At 63.7% G+C, this 19,499-nt stretch overlaps 1 protein-coding gene across 1 annotated transcript; it reads right to left on the bottom strand.

Annotated features, from left to right (window-relative positions):
• Positions 1–340: 340 nt before the first annotated feature.
• Positions 341–14,111, bottom strand: FBXL16 (F-box and leucine rich repeat protein 16). The gene is made up of 6 exons (XM_086854826.1): positions 14,028–14,111; positions 4,823–5,533; positions 3,569–4,077; positions 3,176–3,260; positions 2,546–2,609; positions 341–1,741 (listed from the first exon to the last, which is right to left on the bottom strand). The coding sequence occupies exons 2-6, from the start codon at positions 5,516–5,518 to the stop codon at positions 1,593–1,595; spliced, it is 1,503 nt and encodes a 500-aa protein (XP_086710952.1). The 5' UTR covers positions 5,519–5,533; positions 14,028–14,111; the 3' UTR covers positions 341–1,592.
• Positions 14,112–19,499: the final 5,388 nt, after the last annotated feature.

Genomic DNA, 19,499 nt, shown 5'->3' with positions numbered 1-19,499 from the left:
AGGGGGTATGGGGGCCACTGCCATGGGGGGTGCAGAGGAGGGTATGGGAGCCGCGCTGGGAACGGGGACTTCCGCAGGGCTATGGCACCCCGAAACTGCTGCTGTCCCCTGCAGGGGTGCGGGGACCCTCTTTGTGCCGCTGTCCTGCCCGGCCCCCGTGTCCAGGGACACTGCCGAGTTTGGAGGTGCAGGCAGCCCCCCACCCCCGTGCCGGGGTCGCTCCGGGCCCCAGCAGTGCCACCTTGGGACTCCCAAACCCCCTTCCAGGGCCACGAGGACCTTTGTGCCATTTTGGTGTGAGAAAGGGGCGTTTCGGACAAAGGAGGGAGCGGAGCCGGCGGTTGGTGCAGCAGTTCCTTCCCGGCCGATACAAAGGCAAAACAAACCGAAAGCGTGTCCGTGTCCGTGTCCGTGCCCATCCCGTGTCCGTGCCCATGTCCATGTCCTCATCCATGCCCACACTCCTCCCACGGCTGCCGTGGCTGCGGGCAATGCCCCGGGGGCGGCCACCGAGCCCCGACCGTGCTGGGTCCCCGTGGGCACCCCAGCCCCCGCCGGCTCGGTCCCATCTCGGCTCAGGGTCCCCCCCGGTCCCCCGCTTGCCGCTGGCATCGGGGCGATGGCTTTTCAGCTGGAAGAGCGGTGGCGGTGACAGTGTGTCCTAGGTGCCACCTCCTGTCGTCTCTCTGTGCTGCCGGTGTCGCCGTGGTGGCTCAGACGTGGCCCTGGCCCCCCGGGATGTCCCATCCCAGACGGATGGGTCGCTCCTCGGCGTTGGCATCACCCCCGCAGCCCCACGGGGCGCAGTGGGGTCCCCAGGGCGACGGGGGATGCTCGCCAGGAGAGCCCGGCTGCCGGGGCAGGATCCGGCCGGGGCGAAGCCGCGTGGAGAGGCTCAGTGGGGGCTGTCACTTGTCACCGTCCCCCCGGGTACCCCGAAACCTGCCGTAGCACGAGACTGAAGCAAGCGAGCATGCGAGGGCGGCGGGCGGGCGGAGAGGGACATCCTATTCACCGGGAGAAAGTGCCCCGAAGGCAGGGCCGGGGGCTGGAGGGGACACGCAGCACGGGGGTGGGGTGGGGGGTGTGAGCTCGGTGACGCGCTCCGGGGGCGTGAGGGGACCCATCCAGCCTCCGCCGCCACCCAAAAATAAGCATCCTCCTCTCGCCTATCCCTGGGAGCATCCTTTGGTCCCCAGGAGCATCCTTGTCGGCGGGGCCGTGTGCCCACTCGGCACCGGGGCGGGGGGAGCAGGATGCGGCCGGGGGGGTCACACAGCGTCGCCTTCCCACTTTGGGCTTCCATGATGTCCATTCGTCTGTCCGGAAGGGATTGGCAGGACACCGGGAGGAGCACGGGCGATGGCGGCGGCGTGGGGGGAATTTACACGGTACCCGGGGGAGCTCCGGCCAGGGGCGACGCCTTCCCCCATCTCCCCCCGGAGCCCCGAGTCCTTCGGGGGCGTCGATGCGGGGGATGTCCGGGCTCGACTGGAATCGGGGGCGTCTCTGGAATCCCCCAGCAGCCGGAGGGAGATGGGGTGGGCGATGGTGGCCGGGGTGGGCGCGGGAGCGGGCGGCCGGGTCCGGCGCTACTCGATCACCATGCAGCACGGCAGGTGCTGGGAGAAGTACTTGAAGAGCTCCGGGGTGGCCCCGGGGCAGTTGGTGAGTTCCAGCTCCTCCAGCTCCTGCAGCTGCACCAGCCCCGACAGCCCCGTGGTGGTCAGCAAGGGGCAGCCTGCAAGGACACAGGGTACACTCTCAACCCAGAACACCAACGCTCCCAAAAAAATACTGTCCCAAAAAATAGCATCTCAAAGGCACTGGATCCCAAAACACCAAAATCCCCCCAAGACAGGACCAAAGGATCAGGACCTCAAAATCCCAGCACCTCAAAACTCACCACACCCAAAAGACAGAACGCAAAAAACCCCAGTGTGCTTAAAAAAAAAGTACTCCCAAACCCCCAAGTCTCAAAAGAAATCACCCAAAATATCAGCATCCAAAAAATCCAGTGCTCAAAAAGGCACACAAAAACCAGTACCTTAAAGCACCAGCATCCCAAAATACCAAGACTATCCAAATTAGCACCAAAAAAACCCCAGCAGAACCCAGAAAACCAGCATGCTAAAGAATAGTGCTCCAAAACACCAGCACCCCAAAAAACAACACCCAAAACACCACAGCACTCCAAGGTCAGCCTAAAAACCCAGCATATCAAAGCACCAGCATTCTCCCCCCAAAAAAGCACCCCAAAAAAGAGTGCCCCTCAGAACAGCTCCTCAAAAACCCACACCCCAGAAAACTTGAATCCCCAAAGCAGAGCTCCCAAAAACCACAGCACCCCAAGAATCCAGCTGTGGATCTTTCACCACAGCTGGGCTGGGTGCAGGTGCCTGCTGGCTTGGGGGGGATGCTGGCTGTCCCCAGGCTGTCCCCAGGCTGTCCCCAGGCTGTCCCCAGGGCTCTCTCTGTCCCCATGCCCTGTCCCTCCCCAGCCCCTGGGGTCTCTGGTCCGTGGGTAGAAGGGTGAGGGTCTCACCAGCCAGTGAGAGGAGGCGCAGGCTGCCCATGCCCAGGAGGTGCTTCAGGCCAAAATCCTGCACCTGGAAAAGATGGGATGGGGATGAGGGGTGACACTGGGGACAACCACAGCACCAGGGCTCAGCATTGCTGAGCTGGGGTAGGGAACTGGGTGCCAGGGCTGGGAACCTGAAGCAGGGTGCAGGATGCTGGGGCAGTGAGCTGGCTCTGGGTGCCGGGGCAGGGAACTGGGATGGGACAGGGTGCAGGGAGCTGGGTGCTGGGGAGGGGAGTCTGAGCAGGATGTGGGATGTTGCAGCAGGATGCTGGGGCAGGATTCTGGGTGCAGGGCCGGGGTACTGGGTCTGGGTTGTGCAACAGGGAGCAGGGAGCCAGGGCAGGGAGCCTGGTGCTGCAGCAGGGCACTGGCTCTGGGGATACTGGTGCTGGGACAAGGATGCAGGGTCAGGGTGCTAGGGCTGAGTCCTGCTAAGCTCACAGGAGCTCTCTGCTTCCTGGCACTGAGTCTTGGGGTCTTCAGCCAGCCCCAGGAGCCCACCCTGAGCTCATGGCCCAACCCCAGGGAGGTGCCACCATGCCCTCTCTGCCGTGCTGAGCCAGGACGGGCACAGCCGTGTTCCACACCTACCTGGCAGCACCAGCGCAGGTAGAGGCTCCGCAGGGATGACATGGTGGACAGGTAGCTGAGGCCGGTGTCGGTGATCCGCACGCACCTGCCAGGACACGGGGTGTCAGGGCCAGCTGGTCACCCATGGGTGTCCCCAAACCATGGTCCCCATGCTGCACCCTTTGCTTCCAGCGTGGCTCAGCATGGCATGGCTTGGCATGGCATGGTTTGGCATGGGGTGACATGGCACAGCACAGCTCAGCACAGCCTGGCATGGCATGCACGGCATGGCATGGCTCAGCACGGTATGGCATCACTCGGCATGGCTCGGCACAGCTTAGCATGGCATGGCACGGCTCAACACAGCATGGCATGGCTTGGCATGGCACAGCACAGCTCAGCACGGCCCTTTACCTGTCAAGCACCAGCTCCTCCAGCTTGTGCAGGTCGCAGGCGATGTACTCCAGGGCCATGTCGGTGATGCGGGGGCACCAGGACAGGTCGAGGCTGCGCAGCTTCCGCAGGTTCTCGGCCACCAGCTCCACACCGTCATCGGTCACCTTGGAGCAGCCCGAGAGGCTGAGGACGCTCAGGTTGGGCAGGCTGTGGACCATGTTGACCACGCCGTGGTTGGTGATCTCCCAGCAGGAGTTGAGGCGCAGGGTGTGGGTGGTGTAGCCCTGCTTGGCGGTGAAGTAGGCGAGCGCCGTGTCCGTCACGTGGTAGGCTTGCAGGTTGAGCTCGGTGAGGTTGGGCAGGAGCTGCGAGATGGCGGCGATGGCATCATCGGCCACGTTGATGCAGTCACTGACGCTCAGCGCCGTGATGCGGGCGTTGAGGCTGGACCACAGCCCGGCCTCTGTGAAGTCGTTGCAGCCCGACAGCTCCAGCCGCACCACGCCCTGCATCTGCTCCAGCATCACCTGCCGAGGGGCAGGGGGGTCAGGCCATGCTGGGCACTGCCACCCACCCTTGTGCATTCCCACTCCCTCTGAGCCCTCTGGGGCTCTTCCCACTGCTCCCAGTCTTGCCTGGGTCCAGTCTTCTCCCTGGGACCTCCCTGGCATGGGCTCAATGCCTGCCTTAGGACATGCCAGCATCAGTGGGGAACAGGAGGGGACAGGCAGGGACCCCTGGGTGCAGCCCCAGCACTGTCCCAGGTGCTGCTGGCAGGGTTGGCATCGATGCCCGCTCCCAGCACAGGAGCTGTGAGGTGAGGTGTGCCCACGGAGCAGCTGCTGCAGTGTTTGGCCATGGTGCAGGGCAAGGATCTCGGTGGGGACCTTTCCTAGACCCCTGAGTTGCCCCATCTCTGTCTGACCCTCAGCCCCTTGCTTGGGCGACTCCCTTGTTGGGGAGCAACCAGCCAAGGAGGAACGTCCCATTCCCAGAGCCCTGCTTGTCACCCACTGCCACATCACAGCCCAGCAGCACGGCCACCTCACCTGGCTCTGCCTTCCACAGGCAGCAGGGGTGAAGCCCAAACAGCCTCGTGACCCTGCACAGGCTGCACCCATCCCACTGCCCAGACCACAGGCAGCACCCGTGGGATGGCTGTGCCACCTGTCTGCTCCTTCCCTGCCACCAGAGAAAGCTCTGCCCACGTGGCTGTCCCCAAGGCTACCAGGACATCTCAGCCACTCCGGTCACCTCAGCAGCGTCACCTACCTCCAACCCCGCATCTGTGATGGTCGACCTCTTAAGGCTCATGGACTTGACCCCCTTCTTGGAGAGGGGGTAGTTGTCAATGAACTCACAAATGTCCAGGTCAGAGACGCCCACGAGGCAGAAGCCGTCGAAGCCGCGGACGGCGAAGCCCTGCAGGCTGACGAACTCCTTCTCTCCACCGGGCAGGATGTTGTAGAGCTCTTTGGTGTGCAGGACGGGCGTCAAGCCCACCCAGAACTTGGGCTGGTAGAGCACCCGCCGCCATGCCTTGCACACCTGAGCCAGCACGCACTTCTCGCACGCCGAAAAGTACCAGAACAAGCGGTTAAGGATCTTCTCGTCCACCGCCAGCTGCCTTTCCGAGGGCGAGCCTGGCAGCCGCTCCGGAGAGGGCTGCTCCGAGCCTTCGCTCGTGTTCAGTCCCACCAAGGAAGCGCCAGGAGGGGAGGAGACGCTGGCCAGAGTGGCCAAGGAGAGCGGGGAGGCCAGGCTGGGGATGGGCAGGTCACTGCGGTGGGCTAAGGCCGGGCTGAGGATGGCAGGCACGGAGGAAGGCTGGCACAGGCGGTTTTTCACGGCAGGGGTGCCTTTGGTGATGCTGGCGGAGCCGAGGCCGTTGGGTTGCGTGGGGATCTTCACCAGTCCATTGCGGGGCAAACATGGGGGCTTGGTGTCGCCGTTTCTCGGGTTCGACATCTTCCACAGGTCTCTCTGTAACACAGGGGTGTGGGATGAGGGGCTGGGGTGCTGCTGTGGAGGGTGGCCACGGCTGGGGGAGGTGGTGGCACGAGTGAGGGGGAAGATGCTGGGGGTCCCTCAGGCCCAGGCAGTGCAGGGCTGCTGGGCACAGCCACGGAGGGGACATGTCTGGGACACAGGGCAGGGTCCTCCCAGAAGCTGCATGGCCCTGGCATCCCCCTGTGATGAGGGATGGATGGAGATTTGTCCCTGGACATTCACATCCCTCTCTGAGCCTAGAATCCAGCATGGCTAACCTGAGATGAAGAAGGATCCTCAGACTGCTTTGGATCAGAAGGGACTTCAAAACCCATCTCATTCCACATCCATGCCATGGGCAGGGACACCTATCCCAGGCTGCTCCAAGCCCCGTCCAGCCTGGCCTTGGACACTTCCAGGGATCCAGAGACAGCCACAGCTTCTCTGGGCACCCTGTGCCAGGGCCTGCCCACCCTCCCAGGGAACAATTCCTTCCCAATATCCCATCCATCCCTGCCCTCTGGCAGTGGAAGCCATTCGCTGTGTCCTGTCCCTCCATCCCTTGTCCCAAGTCCCTCTGCAGCTCTCCTGGAGCCCCTTTAGGCCCTGGAAGGGGCTCTGAGGTGTCCCTGGAGCCTTCTCCTCTCCAGGTGAGCACCCCCAGCTCTCCCAGCCTGGCTCCAGAGCAGAGGGGCTCCAGCCCTTGGGGCATTTTTGTGGAGGGGAGGGGGAAGAGGCAGAGGAGCGAGCTGCCTGTGTCCATCGTGCCAGCCGAGCACTCAGCAGCCGGTCTGTGCCAGCCGTAGCGCCGCTGATCCTCGTGGAGCCTCGAGACAGGCGGGCAGCACCCAGCAATCCGGGCCAATAAATATTGCAGTGGCAGCAAGGCCGGCTTCCCACCGGCCCCGCCGCACCCGCCATCCATTATTCAACGCATTTCCCTCTATAAATATGGAGGTGAATTATTGATGGGGGCTCAGCCCCCTCCCCCTGCCCAGCCAGGGCCTGGCACAGGGCCCTGCCCGACTGCTGCCTGCCCTGCCCGCACCCTGTGTGCCAGTGCCACACCAAACCCTGCCAAAAAGCTGATCCTGGCAAGCCCTGGGGGACACGGAGCTGGAGCATGGGAATGCAGCTTCCAGTGCTTGGAGCTGGGGACAGGGACCTGGCCCTGAAGCCCCGAGGGGTGGTTGGCACATGCATCCATCAGTGACAGAAACTGAGGACTGCCTTGCCTGCCAGCTCCTCCCGGACCCAAGATAAAAGCAAGGGAATTATTACAGCTGCTTGATTTGGGATGGGGAAAGTCAAGCCCTGGTGGAGGGGCACCGAGGGAAGAGCATCCCTCTCATGGCCAAGCTCCGTGGTCCCTGAGGGTGCTCCATTGCAGCCTGGGATCCCCTGCTGCCCCCATGCATCCCTCTCCCCCTCACAGCATCGCTGGCCTCATCCAGCTTCCCTGGAGCAGCCAGGGAGGGAGCAGCCACCCCAAAAAAGATCTCAGAAGCTCAGTCAGGTGCCGGTGGCACATCTGGAAAACCCACGGGATGGCGAGGCACATGGCATCTCCCGAGGACAGCGTTCCCAGGACAGCGGGACCGTGGGACGGGGCTGGTGGGAGCTGCCGCAGCATCTGCCGTGCTGCGAGCGGAGGTGCCAGCAGACAGCCCGGCTCGGTGGCAGCGTCCCGGCGAGATCCAGCCTCGGGGGACGAGCCCAGCCCTGTGCAGACAGTCTGGCGCCGCTCCCGGCTTGGATGCAGCCGCTGCTGCCTCCGCTCACGCTGCCCGACAGCGGAGCTGGGCCGCCGATGCTTGGACATGTGTTGAACTCGCTTGAAAGCAGCAGAAGGGGAGGGGAGAGAAGAGAGAAACTCGAAACCAGCGGCTCGCTACTTGGCAGCAATTAGGGAAGTAAACAGAACGTGCACCGGGGTGTCTCCCACAGCCACGGATCCAAACAGGCACCGGCGGCACGGAGGGGCCGCGGCCAGAGCTGCTGGGCTCGCTGGAGGATCCCAGGGAGAGGGGAGGCGGTGGCAGAGGGGCAGCCCCGGGGCTCGGGAGCCCAAGGGACAGTCACAGGAGGACACGGATGCTGACAAGCCACCGGACTCACGTGCAGCCAGCAGGAGGTTTTGGCACCGTGTCCAACCAGCTCAGAGCTGGGCTGGGCCCCGAGGCCGGGCTCAGGGAGGCTCAGTGGGTTCAGCAGATTTCCCACTCCTGCCTTGGAAAGCTGAGCCAGGCCCCCCCTGCCCGCGGTGCTCAGGCTGCCTGTCCAGAGCACAGAAATCCCGAACTTTTGAGTGAGCTCGGAAGTCACTTCAGATAGAAAGACAGACAGAGATTCGAGCCTCTGGGCACAGGAGGATCCGGGCAGCGGTGGGGGGAACCCAGGCAGGCATTTCTCTCCGGAGAAATGAGCAGGCAAGAATTTGGGTGTTCCTACCACCCCCAGGCGTGGAACTGTGCTTGGGGAAAGACCCCAGTGTGGAGGAGGTGGGCTGGGAAGGGCAGTGGGTGCAATATCCGTCCCTGGGGCAGTGCTGGCAGCTGTCCTGGGGCACAGGAAAGCCCCAGCCTGCAGCCAGGCAGCCCCGCAGTCCCTGCAGCCCAGGATTGAGCCCGCATTGCTCTGATGTCCAAAGTGCAGCTCCCACAGCCCCTGGAGGTCACAGCTGCTGAGTTCAGGGGCACCCAGAGCATTCCCAGGCCCTCCCATCCCGGAGACAGGGATGGACAGACAAACACAAAGCTGTCTTGGAGGTGTCAGCACAGACCCTCCCCGATGTTCCAGCAGCTCCAGGAACACCTCCATAGGCTCTTTGGCCAACCCAAAGCAGTGGGAGAGCAGAGATTTGTCCTTTTCCCTTCTCCCCGTCATGTCACTGTTTGCAGATTGCATGACTGGGCCAAGCACACCATCGTCATCAGGATTGTTCAGCACTCGGTACAACCATCCTCGCTCGGGGGTCCCACAGAAAGGGCCCAGATTTGCAGCCCCCCTCTGCCACAGCCCCCTTTTCTCTCTCATGGGGAAGTGCCAGCTGCCAGCCCAGTGGGACAAAACCTGACAAAAGCAAAGGTCAAAGTCCTTCAGTCTCCCAAATGCACTCCAGGTGCACATTTCATTGTCTACGTCACTGCCAGAGAAGTCACTCCGTTCAGGAGGGGTTTGTCACCCACGGCAAGCGATGATGCAGTGCTGGGGGGCGGATCTGACGCAGGGAGAGAGAAGAAAGCCGGGGTCTAAGAGCCTGTCACCAAAACATTGCACAGACCATGAGGATGCTGGGGTGAACAGGATGGAAACTGCCAGGAACACAGAGCTTGTCCAGCCTGTTGGAGAGTTTACTATCTCCACGTGGTAGTGAAGAGGGATGAGGGCCTTAAGAGACGGGCAGAGCTGTCAGTCACCCTCTTGGTGGTGGGACCGGCTGGGAGATCCCTGGCTCCTGGATCAAACAGGATCGGGGGTGAGCTCTGGGACAGCCGGGCTTGCAGCTACCGAGGGCTCCGTGTCAGCCAGACCAGAGGCCACGGGACACCCCGAATGTGGGATCTGCAGGGACCCTGGCCCTGCTGGGGTCAACACGGGGGACAGAGTCTCCGGTCAGCACCGGGGACAGAGTCTCCGGTCAGCACCGTGGCCAGAGGCTCCGGTCAGCACCGTGGCCAGAGGCTCCGGTCAGCACCGTGGCCAGAGGCTCCGGTCAGCACCGTGGCCAGAGGCTCCGGTCAGCACCACGGACAGAGGCTCCGGTCAGCACCACGGACAGAGGCTCCGGTCAGCACCACGGACAGAGGCTCCGGTCAGCACCACGGACAGAGGCTCCGGTCAGCACCACGGACAGAGGCTCCGGTCAGCACCACGGACAGAGGCTCCCCTCAAGGACACCGCGCTCGGGTCCCTGCGAGCATCCAGCGCTGTCGCGCCGGGCCCTGCGAGGACCCTCCTGCCCAGGTCCTACAGGACCTGTCGTAAGGGAACCTGCATCACCCCGCTAGGGCCCTGCGAATATCCAACACTGCTCCAACAGATCCTTCTAAGACATCCTACTATAACCCAGCAGGCTCCTGTGCAGCTCTGCTACTGCCCCACCAGATCCCAGAGAGAATCTCTGATTGCCCCACACACTCCCCGGGGACGCTGCTGTCACCCCAGCGGGTCCCTGCTGCCCCGCAGCCTCGTTATTGCCCTGCCAGGACCCAGAGCCGCTGCAGAACGATTCAGAGCAGCCATCGCCGACACCGACACGCACACGGGGATGTGCAAAGGCCCGGCCGGGCCCGCAGAGCCCCGCGGAGGGTGGGCACGGGGGGATGCCCCCGGTACCGGGCTCGCTCCCGCTCGCACCCGCAGCCGCCGCGTGCACGCGCGCCCGGGGTTGCATCAGCTGAATTCATTAGCCCGTCTATTTTTACTAATGCAGCAAATCAAGTTGCTCTACAGGCGGAGAAAACACACCCGACACGGAGTGCCGTGGCGGAGCGCGCAGCCGAGGCTTTTGTCCAGCGCTCCTGAGGGGATGAGCTTCCCTCGGCTCCCTCGGCTGTGCGCGATGGCCCCGGGCAGCAGCGAGGCTCCTGCGGGGGGCCGAACCTGCAGGCCGGAGCACATGGCAGCGATAAAGACATCCCGCTGCAGAGCTCCGTGCTGTGAGGCTGCCTCCTGCTCTGATCCCGCTGGATCAGAACACGGCCCGTGCTGTGAGCAGCGTCTGTGCCACCGCCGACCCCCGGGGCTGGGTCTCTGCGGAGGGCTCGGATCACCCCGGCAATGCAAAGGAGCCGCTAAAGACCCCGGAGGAGGCAGTGGCTCCCCCGGAGATGGAGGGGCAGTGGTTGTGTTTGGGTAGGGAGATGCTGTACCTGTGTGTGAGTGTGCACAGGTGGATTTGTGCTCACACGGCTGAACTGGGAGAGAGGCTCAGAGCACGGCTCCAAACTCAGTGCTACCTTTTCCTTTCTGCACAATCCAGGAATTCAGGGTAGGGAAGGGCCTTGCCTCTCCTCCCGGCCCTGGAGACCTGCTGTTTGTTTGATGGGAGCTGAGAAACTCCCTCCTGGGGCTGCCCTGAGAGCTCCTGGGGAGACCTAAGGGCTGAGAGCAGCTTTGCTGCTTCCTTGATGGCTCCCAACGACGCCAAGGAGCTCATCCCACCTTGCAGTGGACAAAGAGGCTTAGCAGGGGCTGGGGAAATGACTGCTTTGAGTCCCATTGCTGGGGGCTGCTGCTCTCAGTGCCGGGGGTCTGGTGAATCCATCGCTGGGTCTTGCAGCTCATGGCCAAGCAGAGGAGCTGCCATGGTAGGAACCCCCAGCACTGCAATCTCTCAGGCCCCACAGCCTTTCTAAAGGGCAGGCTCAGGCTTTGCAGGGTCAGCCCCATGCCCAGGCAGCTGGAAAAAGCTGGCTGAGGTGCCAGCACCAAGTTCTGTTCAGGTCCCCACCACTTCGGGCTTTGCTGAGAGAGCAGCTCCGGTCCGGGGGCACTGGGACCTGCAGCTCCTGTCCCCCAGCCCCCAGCATGGGGGAGTTACAGGGGGAAGGCAGAGATCCAGCCCCAAGCCTGGCCAAGCAAAACTTCCTCACAACAGGGTTCCCTCTGACCACCAAGCCCCTCCTGCAGCAGCTTTCAGTTTCTCTGCGAAACCCTCAGCAAATTCTGACCTCTCTCCTTCTTCCAGGCAGCCCCTTGTGTGCTTGGAAGGAATCCCCCAGCCAAAAGGAGCACAGGAGGGACAGATTCAGGGCAGAGCTGGACCCCTGGTCCCCTCCAGCCTCTCTGGAGATCCAGGCTCTCACACCATGGAAGGATGCTCGTGCTTAAGCCAAGCTTCTCCCTGCTCCCCACTGACTGAGGCAAGAAGAAGGAGCAGCTCCTGGATCCTACCCAGCCTGGTCTCCTCTCGCTACAAGCCCAGCCAGAGCCCAGTGACAGCTCTTGGTGTGTCCCAGCCCCTCCCTCTGCCCCTCCTGAGCCCAGGAAGGGGTGAAATGCAAGATCCCATGAGGAGCCAGGAAAAAGGAGAGCTGTCTCCAAGCCCAGGATGTGGATGTGCTCCTCAGGTGCTGCTGGGACTTGTGTCTGCCCAAACCCTTCATCCCTCCAGACACAGTGACAGCCACACAAGCTCTGGTGCCTCTTTGTCCCTGGGCTCGGGGGTCCTGCTGGGAGCTGGGGTTGGGGTCAGGCAGGGGCCCTTGGCACGAGGCTGGTGAGACACCAAGGCAGGCAGTGCCCAGCCATGGCACTCCTTGGTGAGTGGGTCTGTGGGTGCTAAATGTCAGCACGAGCTCCAAAAGCCATCAGATGCCTCATGGAAGCAAAGGCACCATCCTGATCCTGCTCCCCAACACAACCCCCTGGCCTGCTGCTTCCCCTGTCCAAGAGCTGGGCAAGGATCATCCCTCCAGCAGGGAGAAACCCTGGGGAAACATCTTCTGCTGAACTATTCCCTCCCCAACCACTCTTCTCCTGAGCCCTGAGCTCCTCCCGCGAGCCACCAGCCCTGGAGCACCCAGCACACGTGGCTGGTCCCCGTGGCAGGTGGGCAGAGGTTGGGAGGGGGTGGGATGCTGCCAAAGGAGCTCTGCTCGCCCGCGCACCCAATCCTGCTCCCTCCCACACCATCAGCACCCACTCGCCTCCCCAGTTCCCTTCCCACTCTCTGGGTGCTGCTCGCTCTGCATGGGAACTGCTGGGGAGCAAGAGGAGATTGGAGATGGGGAAGCAGCTACAGGCAGGACGATGTGGCTTTGCCATGGAGCTGCCAGAGCCTGAGCCGGGCACAGCTGAAATCTGCAGAGCAGAGGGGCAGGATCCAACCTCCAAACTCAAAGTGCTCCCACTCCTGTTGTCCTTCTGTCTGTCCCCATGGGATGGCAAACACAGCTGTGACCCCACTGCAGGGGACAAGGGAGCCCTTTCCCCACTGTCCCCTGGCCCAAGCCAGGGTCAGTCCTCCCCCGGGAGGAGGATTTGGGGAGTCATGAGGGTTCCACTGCCAGGGCTGCTTGTCCTGCTGCTCCCCACTGCCGTGGAGCTGCTGGCACGGGGAGGGGAGCAGGCGAGGGAATCGATGTGGGGGAAGCCAGCTCGGGGAAAAATAGATATCTAGCTCATTAAAAATGGATGCTTGAGCGAGTCCTCCCCACTCCAAAGCCACCTCCCTCCCTCTTCCTGGTAGCCGGAGTGAAATCAGCACCCAGCTTTCAGAGGAGGGGAGATGCCAGCACGGCATGGTGCTCGCTGTGTGCCTGCTGCTCCCAGCCTGCTGAGCCCCTCGGGGTGCTGTGCAGGGGCCCCGAGACCCCCCGGACCCTGGGCAGAGGGTGGGCATGGGGAGGGTCTGCCAGGAGCATCCCTGGTGCCGGGATGTGTGAAACCCAGTGCTCTGGCCTTCCCTGCCCCACCACTGCCACGTCCCACCAGCACCAGAAGATGCCCAAGAGGCAGAGCCACCTCAGCCCAGTGCCCCATGGCACCCCCAGACCCCCACATGGCCAAGATCTTGGGGGTCTCTAGCTGGTTGCTGCCAGAACCCCGTGCCTCAGTTTCCCCCAGCCGTGCTCAGCCCCAGCCATTCCATGGGGTCGAGTCTGCCTGGTCCCCAACCCCACACACTGATCCCCCTGCCCATCCCCTGCTCCACCAAAACAAACTCCTCGTTCCCATCCTGGACTGATGAGAGATCCACGGCCCCATGCTGGGCTCTGCAGGACCCCGCCGTGGGGCTCAGCCCCCTCAGCCCCATCCCAGCCAGGGCCTTCCCTTTCCTCCATCCCCTGGGCTCTGGGAATGGGGGAGGCTGCCCCTGTCCCCCCATCCCTTGGCTGGTGTCACCCTGCACCCACAGAAAGCCACACCGAGGTTTTGGGGGGGTTTGGATGTTTGAGTGCAGCCTCGGGGATGCCAATGGTGCCACCAGGGAGGACAAGAGGAATTTTAGAGGCTGGCAGCAGAGGTGGAAGGGGACAAACATCAACCCCACACTGGGGCGACCCTGTCCTTACAGCGATGTCCCCTTACACCCCCAGGCCAGAGCAGCCCTGCGGGATCCACCTGATCCCCTCTTTTCCCTGCCTTTCCCAGCCGGTGGTGCCCGGCTATGCTGGGGGGGGGACACAACACATCACCTCATCCCCCCCACATCCCCCCCTCCCCAAACCAAGGGGGCGGAGGGGGCAGGATCACTGGGGCGGGGGAGGGTCACACCGACCACCATCCTCTGCTGAGCTACCGGGAGGCGGGGGCGGAGGGGGGGCCACCGGACCGGGAGCCCCGGGGCCGGGCCGGCTCTGCCGCCGTTATATAACGCGGCTCCATGATGCGGGATGCGGCTGGGGGTGGTTGCGGTGCCGGTGCCGGGATCGGGATCAGGATCGGTACCGGTGGAAGAGGCACCGGCACCGACCCCGGCATCGGCACCGACCCCGGCACCGGCTTTGTGTCGTGAAGGGTTTTCCCGAGCGGCTCTTACCTCCAGCCCTGTCTCCCGAAGCTCATGCCATGCCTTGTGCCCGTCTTCTTTCGGTTGCAGCAAAAAATCCCACCGGGAAGAAAACGGCGAATAATCCCCCCAAAAATCCCCGTTGGCAAAGGGGCCGGATCCCGCCCGGCCCCCGCCCCAACCCCGCCAAACAACAGGAAAAATAAGCGGGGAGTGGAGGGGGGGAATGGGGCCGGATCCGGATCCGGGGGGATGGAGAAGGGGGGCCCTGCTGCCAGCCAGCCCAGGGAGCTGGGAGCACACGCACACGCGCGTTTGCACACACGCACACGCGTGTCACCAGCCGAGCTGTTAAAGGGACACGGACACCGGCAGCGGGAATGGAGCGCCTCGGGAAAGCACCGGCATCGGCACCGGGAGAGGCGAGGTGAGGGTGCGGGACACGGGGAATGACGCGGGGGGGAACGGGCAGGGCTGGGCTGGCAGCTGGGTGTGCAGGGAGAGAGGGGTGGTGGGTGGGGGAATGCAGGGGTGGAAGGATGGGGGATGGAGGGGGGATGGAAGGATGGAGGGGGGGATGGAGAGATGGAAGGAAGGAAGGAAGGAGGGATGGAAAAACGGAGGGAAGAATGGGGAGATGCAGGAGGGATGAAAGGAATGGAGGGGTGGAGGGATGGAGAGAAGAATGGAGAGGTGAGGATGGAGGGGTTGGGGAGGATGGAGGAGTGAAGAAATGGAGGGAAGAATGGTGAGAGGAAGGGATGGAGAGGTGGAGGAAGAAATGGAAGGACGAAAAGATGGATGGAGGGATTGAGGGAGGGATGGAGGGATGGGTTGGATGGAGAAATGGAGGGAGGGAGGGTTGGAAGGCTGAACAGAGGGATGGATGGACAGACAGATGCTTGCTCTGCCTCTCTCCCCAGCAGGGCACGGCAGGCTGGAGATCCTGGTGCAGATCCTGCTGCAGACCTCGTTTACCCCGGCAGCCACCTCAGGCTCTGCTGGCAGCCCCTGGGGCACAGCAGTGACCCCCGACCCCGGGGTGCAGCAGGGACCAGGACAGGCCCCTGTGCCCACAGGCTTGGGGGAATCAGCTGCCCAAGCCACATCTGGCACTGTCACCTGCTGAGGGTTGTCCCATTGCTGTCCCCCATTTCCCAGCACCCCCAGCTCAGCACCCACCCAGCACCCCAGTTTGGACCCCGCTTCACCACTGCTCCCCAGACTGGAGGGAACTGGTCAGCAGCCACATTTAACCCCGTCCCCTCTGCCTTCCCCATGTGAGCAGCAGGTCCAGCTCGGCCGCTGCTGGCCCTGGGGAGGCTGAGGGAGCTGCCTGGATCCGGCGCCTGGCTCCTGCTTCCATTATTTATAAGGCAGGTTGGGTTTCACACCGGCAGCTGGGAGGGGGTTTGGGGAGGAGACTGCACACACAACTCACACTCACACTCACACTCACACTCACATCCTCATCACACCCTGCCCAGTGGGTGACAAATGCAGGAGAAGTTGCTGGAGGGGACAGGAGCTGCAGGGATGTGTGGATCCATGGCCTCATCCATGGCCTGAGGAAGTGCAGCTCCTTGTCCCCACAGCCCCTCATCAGTGCCCTGTCCCCAGTGATGCCTGGGCCCCAGGGAGCTGTTCTGGCAGAACTGACCAGGAGGCAGCCTGGGAGCAGAGATCGTGGTCCAGCCCTTCCTTGGGGGTGGAGGCAGAGCAGGCCAAGTGCCACTGGGGGTGGCAGGCACTGGGAGGCAGTGGGACCCTGGATGGTCCTTGGTGTCCCCTTGGTCTCGGCACAGGCCCGTTGTCACTAACCCCTGCCACCTCCAGGACTCAGAGGGGACAGTTTGTTGTGGCCCCACATCCTGGAGACATTCTCATGCCAAGAAGGCTGAAAACTCCCTCAACAAGAGGAGTCCCTGGGCAAGAGGAGACTCCATGTGTGTGTGTGTCCCTGGGGAAGGGGACACAGGCTGTCCCTGGGTGCCTGGTGTGGGGTGCTGGTCACTCCACTTCACCCTGCAGCCACAGGTCACCATCACAAGCCTCCCGAGCCCTCCTGCTCCATGGGGCTGTCCCATGAGCACCAGGAGGGTGGTGGCCAGTGTTCCCACTCTGAGGCCAGGCCAGCAGCTGAGAGCCAAGTGACACAGCTCCTGCAGCCTCTGCTCCCACCCCATCCCATCCCATCCCATCCCATCCCATCCCATCCCATCCCATCCCATCCCATCCCATCCCAGCGCCCCGGGGATGCTGGAGCTCGCACCCAGCCTGTCCCCACGGCTCTGGGAGCCTGGGCAGAGCCATCCGGGTGCAGCTGGAGCATCCCCGGCGGGGCCGGAGCGGCGGTGGCCGAGCTGGACCGCAGTGCGCCGGGGCCGTCGCCGCAGCAACCGCCGTCGCCTAGCGCCGCTGTCTCCCGGTAACCCGTCGCCTAGCAATGGGGGATTTTTCACAGCTCGGGATGAAGAGTTGAAAGTTATTTTTAGCCCGGGTTGTGAATCAATAGGCAGCTCCATTCGCTGCCCCGCAGGATGCACGAGGGGGGGCCCGGGAGTGAGGATGGGGCAGCGGGGGGGGTCTGTCCAGCCTGGGTCACCCTGGGGACCCCCGGGGCTCAGCCCCTTTTGTGCTGACCCCAGGGCTCAGAGCTCCTCCCTGCCGAGGATCTGATTCCCCCTCAGGTCCCCCCGATCCACGTGAGGGTGGGAGAGGCCACGGGGACTTTCAGGTTTCTGTGGGGACCCCCAGAGAGCCATGGGGATGGTCACGCTGCTGCAGGGAGCCTCTTCTCACTCTGGGAACCCTCGTCCTGTTGTGGGGACCCTCGACCAGCCATGAGGACTCTCCTGCAGCTGCTGGGAGCCTCATCCTTCCGTGGGAACCTTCTCCCACTAGTGTGGACCCCCACCTTGCCACGGTGACTCCAGCTGGCCACGGTGACTCCAGCTGGCCATGGGACCCCCTCCTCTCCATGTGGACCCCTGCTTCCACATGTGGACCCCATCTTTGCTTTGGGGGATCCCCACTTTGCTGTTGGGGATCCTTGCCCTGCCTTGAGGACCCTCACCCGTGCATCCCCTCCTGAGCTCCCCAAGCCTTTCCAGGGCACATTCCCACTCTCAGGGACACCAGCCCGGGGGTCTGGATGAGAGGGACACTGAGAGGGGACAGACCCTGCTGGGTTCCATGGAGAGGAGCTCGGGTTATCCCTGCAGATCCCCAGGGATGGGCTGGGAGCTGAGCTGAGGCTCCTGAGATATTTTTTAAAGACAAGGTGGGTGCCTCCCACAGCCGCAGCTCCTTTGGGTGCTCAGCTGGGCGGGAGAGCTCCCCACGCAGCCCAGGGGGATGGGGAGCTGGATGGGGACAGGCTCTGAGCAGCCCTCCAAGGTCCCCCCCTCCCCAAATCCCCCTTTTGCCTTTCCAGGAGGCTGCTCCTAGCCTGGAGCACCCCTGCCCATGCCAGAGCCACCCCAGAAGGACATTTTGTGGCAGCATTGATGCCCCAGGGACCTGCCAGAAACTTCGGGAGTGGGGGGAGCTGCCCAGGAAAGAAAAAACTTCGGGGTGACCCAGCAGGAAGAGACAGGATCTCCAAAATCCTGATCCAAAATCCTTCCAAAATGAAGCAGACAGGGCCCTCCTGCCACGGAGCACGGAGAGCTCGGTGAGAGGCAGAAGGGTCTGGGACAGAACAGTCCTGGGTGAGTCAGAGCGGATCCAGAGGGGACATGGAAATGGGCAGGGAGCTGGAAGAACCTGTCTTGGGAAAGGCTGGGAGAGCAGGGGCCATCCAGCCTGCAGGAAACCTTCTGGCATCCTGGGGATACCTCAGGGATCTTGGAAGAGTGACAGAGAGAGGCTTTCTCCAGGGACTGTAGACAGAAGAAGGGGGAACAGTTTTCAGCTGGAAGAGGGTGCGTTTAGATTGGATAAAAGGAGGAAACGCCTTGTGGGGGAGGCGCTGAGGAGCTGGAGGAGCTGTGGGTGCCCCACGGGGCTGGAGCAGCCCGGCCTGGTGTGAGATGTCCCTGCCCAGGGCGAGGGTGGCACCGGCTGCTCTTGGAAGGTTCTGTTGGATGAGTTGAAGTTCTGCGGGACGTGTTTATCCCCAGCCCCACCGAGCCCCCCGCGGGTCCCCTGGCCCGGGGGTGGCGGTTCCCGGCCGCCGTGCCCGCGGTCACCAGAGGGCACTGCGAGCCCGAGCATCCCGGAGCACCGAGGGGCCCGGGGCCGAGCGGCAGCCCCGAGCGGCTCCGGACACTCGGCAGGGGCCGGGGGCTTCAGGGAGCTCCCGGGGGCGGGGGGCACTCGGACACCCCCGTCCTCCCCAGTCCCACGGGGACAACGCCAGGGGACACGGCCACGCTGGGGACACGGTCAGGGGAGGGCCACCAGCCGGAGCTCCGGGCACGGCTGGCCTCTCCGAGGGTGTCCAGAGGTGCTCAGTGCCATGGGGTGATCCGGAGGGGATTGCGGGGTGCTGCGGGAGCTGTGCCCGGTCCCGGCTCAGCCCCAGCTCCGGTGGCTGCTCCAAAGGGGCTCCGGGACCCCCCGATGGCCATGCCCCGAATGCGGGGTGCCCCGAATGCGGGGTTGCACACATCGTGTGGAGGGAGGGAAGCCAGGGCTGCTGGTCCAGCTGGGGCCGAGGTTTCTCCAGTAACACCCAGTTAAGGTGGGCCGGGGGCTGTGGAGGGGGCCAGGGGTGCAGCCTCACCCCGGGGCCCTGGCATTAAGGCAGCCACTGCCATGTGCCTGCGGGGACTGTGGCACCGTGTCCCACCTCCCCGCACCCTGGGGTGTCCCCAGGGAACATCCCCGCAGGATGCTGAGCACCCCACCCTGCCGGGGATCAGTCTCCGTGGGGAGAGGTCCTTGCGCGGGGACACCGGTGCCTGGTGTCACCTCTGGTGCCACCCCTCCCCTGGCTGCCACCTCGCCCCTGGGCACCTGGCCAAAGCCATTCCTGGGGTCCCCTGGCTGGTTTCCCTGCCCAGCTCCGAGCCCAGCAGGGGCTGGGAGTATCCTCACTGTGTCCCCGGCTCGGCCCTGGGACCGTGTCCCCCCCGGGCCGGGGTCACTGTGACCCTCCTGGGCACAGCCAGACCCTCGGCCCAGCCAAACCCCCCACGGCAGCTGGTGGGCTCAGCACGAGGGCCAGCGGGCAGAGAGCCGCCCACCGCGACCCCCACCCCAGCCCCCCAACACCCCGACATCCCGACCCGCTCCACCTTAACCCACAGCCCCTCCGGCCCCTCATTTTCCACGGATTCCAGCAGCATGACTTCTTTCAGCATCATTTCATGGCCGGAGGGCTGTGAATCCTCCTCTCCCCGCCTGCCTCCCCCCTCCCCTTCCCCTCTTTCTTCCCACCATCCCAATTTACAATCCCTCATTTCCATTCCGCTCCACCCTCTGGCCGGGGACTTTGTTCCCGGCCTGTATCATCCCATCCCAATTGTTCCGTGTTTATTTCAAACATTTTGGCGG

The sequence above is a fragment of the Cyanistes caeruleus genome, chromosome 17, assembly GCF_971803275.1.
Source record: "Cyanistes caeruleus chromosome 17, bCyaCae1.hap1.1, whole genome shotgun sequence".
Lineage (NCBI taxonomy): Eukaryota > Metazoa > Chordata > Aves > Passeriformes > Paridae > Cyanistes > Cyanistes caeruleus.
Note: the sequence above shows the minus strand (reverse complement) of the source record. Positions and strands in the feature narration are given on the sequence as shown.

Coding starts and splice junctions, on each gene's coding strand:
- FBXL16 (XM_086854826.1), bottom strand. CDS start 5,518: ATGTCGAACCCGAGAAACGGCGACACCAAGCCCCCATGTTTGCCCCGC. Junction 3,261..3,568: donor GAGGAGCTGGTGCTTGACAG/GTAAAGGGCCGT, acceptor GTGTCCTGGCAG/GTGCGTGCGGATCACCGACA. Junction 2,610..3,175: donor ACCTGCGCTGGTGCTGCCAG/GTAGGTGTGGAA, acceptor CATCTTTTCCAG/GTGCAGGATTTTGGCCTGAA.